The 4,892-nt window shown below is 38.6% G+C and overlaps 1 protein-coding gene across 3 annotated transcripts; it reads right to left on the bottom strand.

The window, feature by feature from the left end:
• Nucleotides 1-676: 676 nt before the first annotated feature.
• dtwd1 (DTW motif tRNA-uridine aminocarboxypropyltransferase 1) lies at nucleotides 677-4,402 on the bottom strand. 3 transcript variants are annotated; one of them, XM_032560338.1, is made up of 6 exons: nucleotides 4,309-4,402; nucleotides 3,617-3,733; nucleotides 2,326-2,639; nucleotides 2,031-2,168; nucleotides 1,173-1,458; nucleotides 677-1,089 (listed from the first exon to the last, which is right to left on the bottom strand). In XM_032560338.1, exons 2-6 carry the CDS (start codon nucleotides 3,648-3,650, stop codon nucleotides 860-862), a joined length of 1,002 nt encoding a protein of 333 aa, XP_032416229.1. In that variant the 5' UTR covers nucleotides 3,651-3,733; nucleotides 4,309-4,402; the 3' UTR covers nucleotides 677-859. The 3 variants fall into 3 exon arrangements, with proteins under 3 accessions (XP_032416229.1, XP_032416230.1, XP_032416228.1); XM_032560339.1 differs by lacking the exon at nucleotides 3,617-3,733 and having other exon boundaries at nucleotides 4,309-4,359; XM_032560337.1 differs by lacking the exon at nucleotides 4,309-4,402 and having other exon boundaries at nucleotides 3,617-4,301.
• Between the last annotated feature and the right edge of the window lie 490 nt (nucleotides 4,403-4,892).

Here is a 4,892-nt window from a genome sequence, read left to right as displayed (position 1 = left end):
CTTGTCCAAAATCAGGTCACCGGGCACATGGGTCCAGGATGAAATACCGCTCCTTACAACACTCAAACTTCTTCCAGGGCATTCCAGAGGTCAAAAGGGATGCACAGTCCTTCTGTTAATTTCTGAGTCTGCCCTGGAAGGACACAATGGCTCTAGTGCCCGGACTCCCAATGGATGACTGAGCTCTTCATCCTCGCTCTAAGGCTGAACCCTGACCCCCTAAATGGATAGTATATTGGAGCCACTTGTAGTCGTGGATCTAGTTTTTTTTTCACAATCTGAATCTTACGATCACAAAAAGAAAAACTTCTGGACTAGTAAGAATTTAATGAAGTCAAGTTTCATTCTTCCAAATCTGCTGAATCTTCAAAAAACCCCATAAAAGTTTGGTGATTGAAGTGTTTGACCTGTGTATCAGTAACTGAAAGTAAAGCAAGGAACTTGTTAATCACTTAAGTTGCAGTGATTTTGATCTTGATGATCAGAGCTTGGAATGATTGACGCTCAAATCCTGACGCAATATTTTTTGCTCCTGTAAACTAAAACAAAGCGTCATTGGTTTCTATTCACATAATAACAAATCCATGAGTGTTTTTACATACCAAAAAAACTTGGTAAATTTTTTTCAGATCGCCACAACGCTTTTTAAATGTACCGAATCAAACACTCACATGCCTAAATTGTGAAATCTGGGTTTTATTGCATATTCTTATGCAAAGTGATGTCAGCCTTCCATATAACATAAAATGTTCAAGCAATGGAAAATCAGATCAAATAATACACACAGGCTTTTAAATTAACTGTTAATTAGACTCCCACTCAGTCACATGCAGCCGACGTTCTTTCCACACACCTTTCATCAGGACTTTCCAGCAGAAGCTTTGGCTCTGTTGATCAGTGAATGCAGGTAGGAGTAGAAAAACAGCAGATTGTCATATTCTCCAGTGTACTCCTGACTGAGGCAGTGCTGGTGGAAGTCTTTGAGGAAATAATAGATAGCCTCAATAGTAGCCAGGTAAGTGTCCGGTTTGCCTCTCTGGCTCCGCCAGAAACAAGTTTTTCTCGACTTCAGTTCCACCTTGAGCAAACCTAGAGAGAAAAAAAAAATAATGAAAACATGAACGTAACCTAAGATACTCCCATAATGTCAAGAGTACGACTTTGACGACTACCTTCAAGCCTTTCGTCTGTGCTGATCTTGTTGGTCTGGTTCCAGGTGCTGTCGATGAAGACCACCCTCTGTAAAGGGTACACTCTTGACTCTGAGCTCTGAGCTTCATCTGGGGTCCCCGACTGTGCGTCCTTAGCAGAGTTTGTGGCAGCGTGAGCTTCACCTTTCATCCTCTTAAGACAGGGTTTCTCAAAGGGGTCTCCCGACCTGTTTTTACTCCCGTCACGTAAACACTGGATCATTTCTTGAACTGAAACAGCCCCTGGGCCTGGGAACACCAACACTACCTAGGAAAAAAACAAAAGCAGAGACACCAAGTGGAATAGCATCACTTTCACGTTGACAAAAACGCAACAAAAAAAGGAGTTTATAAAATCTCTGTGAAGTGCCTCGATTTATGCACAGCTAAACTTGAGAAGCAGCAAAAGAGAAAAAGTTAGAACACGAGTACAGCTGAGAGAGGGAGGAGAGAATAAAATGCATACAATAAAGTTAAAAGCCTTTAAAAAGGCAAATCTAAAACTAGCTGTTTGAAATTAAATACAAGAGAACAGAAAAAAGTGAATGGAATCAATAGAGAAAAAACAAAATGACTGAAAAACAGCTGTATGCATTTAAACTATTATGCACTGCAAATGTTACAGAAAATATGGAAAAACCCTATTAAGCCACATCCATTTATGACCACTGACAGTACATGGCTACTGCTGGTACTCTCAGGAACCCCACAGGGTAGCAGCTCTGAAGTTTCCTGCAGATTACAGAGTAAGCTCTCTACCTCTCAGCCTAAACGCTCAGTGATTCCTAATAGCATCTTAAGACCAAAACTATTTCCGGGATTTAATGAAACCCATCTAACCTTGTCTTTTTCAAACTCAGGAATGCAGGGGTAGGTATACATTGTGACGTCGTTGGGTGCAAGAATCTTGGCGTGGACTGCCGTGCTCTTCCCGTCTGTTTCATTCGGATGCTTGATGATGTCTATCTTCACAGGGAGCTGAGCAAAACACAGCAATATGAAATAGTTAGGTCGACAGGAAAGTTCGCATCAAAAAATATCACATCACAAATCACATCGCGAAACATTTAAAACAAATTTTCCAGAGGGACTCTGTCGAAAGAACACAAAGCGGATTTTTTAGGACCTTACTGACCTTGATTACGGGAATTTCTTGCATGTTGACACCCACTAATGAGCAGCATGTGTAGCAGAAGAACATCCTCGACCCTCCGCATTTAGAGCACTTCAACCTGCCTCTTTGCTGGGCTGTGTCCAGCACTGCATGTGATGCCAATTTCAGCCCCTGGAGAGGCTCCTTGGCGAGCTCGTGGACGTCTGATAAATCACCGGTGACGGTAGGTTTGTCACGGCAACTAGAATAAAATCGCTGGTATCCGTCCAGGCTGCTCATGGTTGCTGTTTCAGATCTGGATGTATTTGTATTGGAGTAGACTGACTTTGCAATCACTAAATGTTAGGGGAAAAAAAACAAAAAAAAAAATCAACTGATTTAGTAGTTGCATGATGTTAAAAAAAAAAAAAAAAGAAAAAAAAAGAGTGACAGAATAACGTGAAAATTACATTTATCCAGCTGGGAGTTATTTGACAAAGTCCAAACAGAATTATTCTTATTTTTTTAAGACAAATGAGTTGAATTGAGCAGGCCGTTACTGGTTAAAGAAATATGATACAATTAGCAATGCTGTCGGCAAAATCTTCTTTCACTCCAAAAACGTTCCCTTGAGACACATATGAGCTGCCTCCTGCCAAACTGTACTTTCTTCTATTAACTTCTGAAAACAAAGCCAGAACGTCGCATTTAAACACTTGAAACTGGCATTTACTGCTCGCAGTAAATGTTACACAATATAATAAATACTCATCTAATAATGGCGTGTCATAACTAAAATAAAACTTACAATACAAGCTATTCAAAATGATTTAAATCAGTGAGTGATTAAATAATTAAATGTAAAATTTAATTAAAATATGATGTCATTAGATGTTAAAGCATAAATAATTATTTTAAAATTTTCTTAATTATGTCGTGGTTTCTGTGTTACAGTTCACAATAAGATTATTTAGACTGAAAATGGATCATAGTACTTGTCTAGTTAACGCATGAGTAGGGCTGGCAGTTATATTCATTGCAGTAACAATTAAAATACAAGAGATATATTTTTAAAAAATTACAAGCGCTTTTTATGGAATAGAAACAAATAAAATTAAATACAAAATTAAACAAAGAAACACATTTAGTTAATTGCTTATTTAATAAATTATTTGTACACGCTTTTTAAATATTTATTACTTAATTGTATACTTGGATTCTGATTATATATTCAAGGGTGGCACTTTCGAAGCGCAAAAGAAAGGTTGTAAATTGTCCGTATGGATGTACAAATCTTCTCTTATTACTAAAAGATTTCCAAACTAGAACTTACCACAATGTTTATATTTTAGTAGCATGTGCAACATTCAGGAAGAAGTGAATAACGCGGATTATCTCTTGGTCCTGGCGTCTGTTGAGTTTGGAACCAGGTGAACTTTCTGTCCTCTACCTGGCTGTGTTCAGAGCAAGAGAAACGGACCTAAGCAAGTCTAACGAGGGACACATGGTGATGCCTAGACTTTTGAATCAGAGCATTTCCAAAAGATTAGCTTTCGTGAGGGGTTCCCAGCCTGCAGCGGCTGAGATTACAAGTGTTTTAAGCAAACCAACACTGGAACAAAAACACTTAGTAATTCTTGTAAAAGCCATAAACATTTGCGAGTCATTTAAAGCCAGACGGATCGCTGACTAGTTACGGTTATGGTAACTTTGCTAAGTACAAAGACATGTGTTACTCATTTGCCACGAACCTTCTCAGCTTTTAAAGAAGTGACCCACGAGAGACACTCGACTGAATGTAGTCAACCATTTCTGCACATCTGTTTGTATTACAAACTGAAGCTACATGAGTCTGTGAAGCTAACTGCAGTTAGCTTCCCCACACATCAGGCAGTAACCATTAGCAGACACAAAGGCTTAGCTATTCAAGGACAGCTCTGGGCAAAACAAAAGCTGCCGCATAATATTTGCTGGCATCCCCCGGTAAGGTAAACCCGCAAAGCAAAACAGTACAAGCTTGCCTACCAGTAAGCAGCCCGCGTCTTCCCCACATGCCGGAAATTCTACGTCGCAACACGGAAATAGATACAAGAACTCTGTTGCCAAGCAACAACTAAGCAGTCCGATTAACCCAGCGCCCTCAATGGACTAAAAGGAGATCTGGCATGCAAAATGGAGTAAACACTTTTTCCTTTTTCAATAGAAATGTATAACTCTTTCGCATTTAACCACATCTACTTTTTGTTACTACAAAGTTAATTAACTTTAACTAGTAAACCTCACAATAGTTATACCAAAGCAGGGAGGCTCCATTTGTCAGTCAGTAACAACATTGACAAATGGTATTACTACCATTACTTGTGGAAATGAACTACCACATGTAGTTTATTTCTTTAACTAAGGTAATAACAACTCTGATGTCAGTTGGTTTGATAAACTGACAGATTTAGAGAGTATAATTAGTTTGGGATATTGGAATATTTTACTTTTCCTAAGCTATTTAACCACACAGATTTTGGATCTGTAACTCAACAATCCCATCTATGCTATCCTAACTAATATATTTATTTTCTTTCTATCCAGCTCACTTTGTTTTTAATATATTAACA

This window comes from Xiphophorus hellerii, chromosome 4 (genome assembly GCF_003331165.1).
Source record: "Xiphophorus hellerii strain 12219 chromosome 4, Xiphophorus_hellerii-4.1, whole genome shotgun sequence".
NCBI classification, from domain to species: Eukaryota; Metazoa; Chordata; class Actinopteri; order Cyprinodontiformes; family Poeciliidae; genus Xiphophorus; species Xiphophorus hellerii.
The sequence above is the reverse complement of the archived record's forward strand: the minus strand, read 5'-3'. Positions and strand labels throughout refer to the sequence as shown.

Bases quoted from the DNA above. Each gene is read 5' to 3' on its own strand.
- dtwd1 (XM_032560338.1), bottom strand. From the start codon at position 3,650: ATGTTGCACATGCTACTAAAATATAAACATTGTG. The intron at 1,459-2,030 runs GTTAGATGGGTT...TTTTTTTCCTAG, and splicing joins CTGAGTTTGAAAAAGACAAG to GTAGTGTTGGTGTTCCCAGG. The intron at 1,090-1,172 runs GTAGTCGTCAAA...TTTTCTCTCTAG, and splicing joins CACAGACGAAAGGCTTGAAG to GTTTGCTCAAGGTGGAACTG.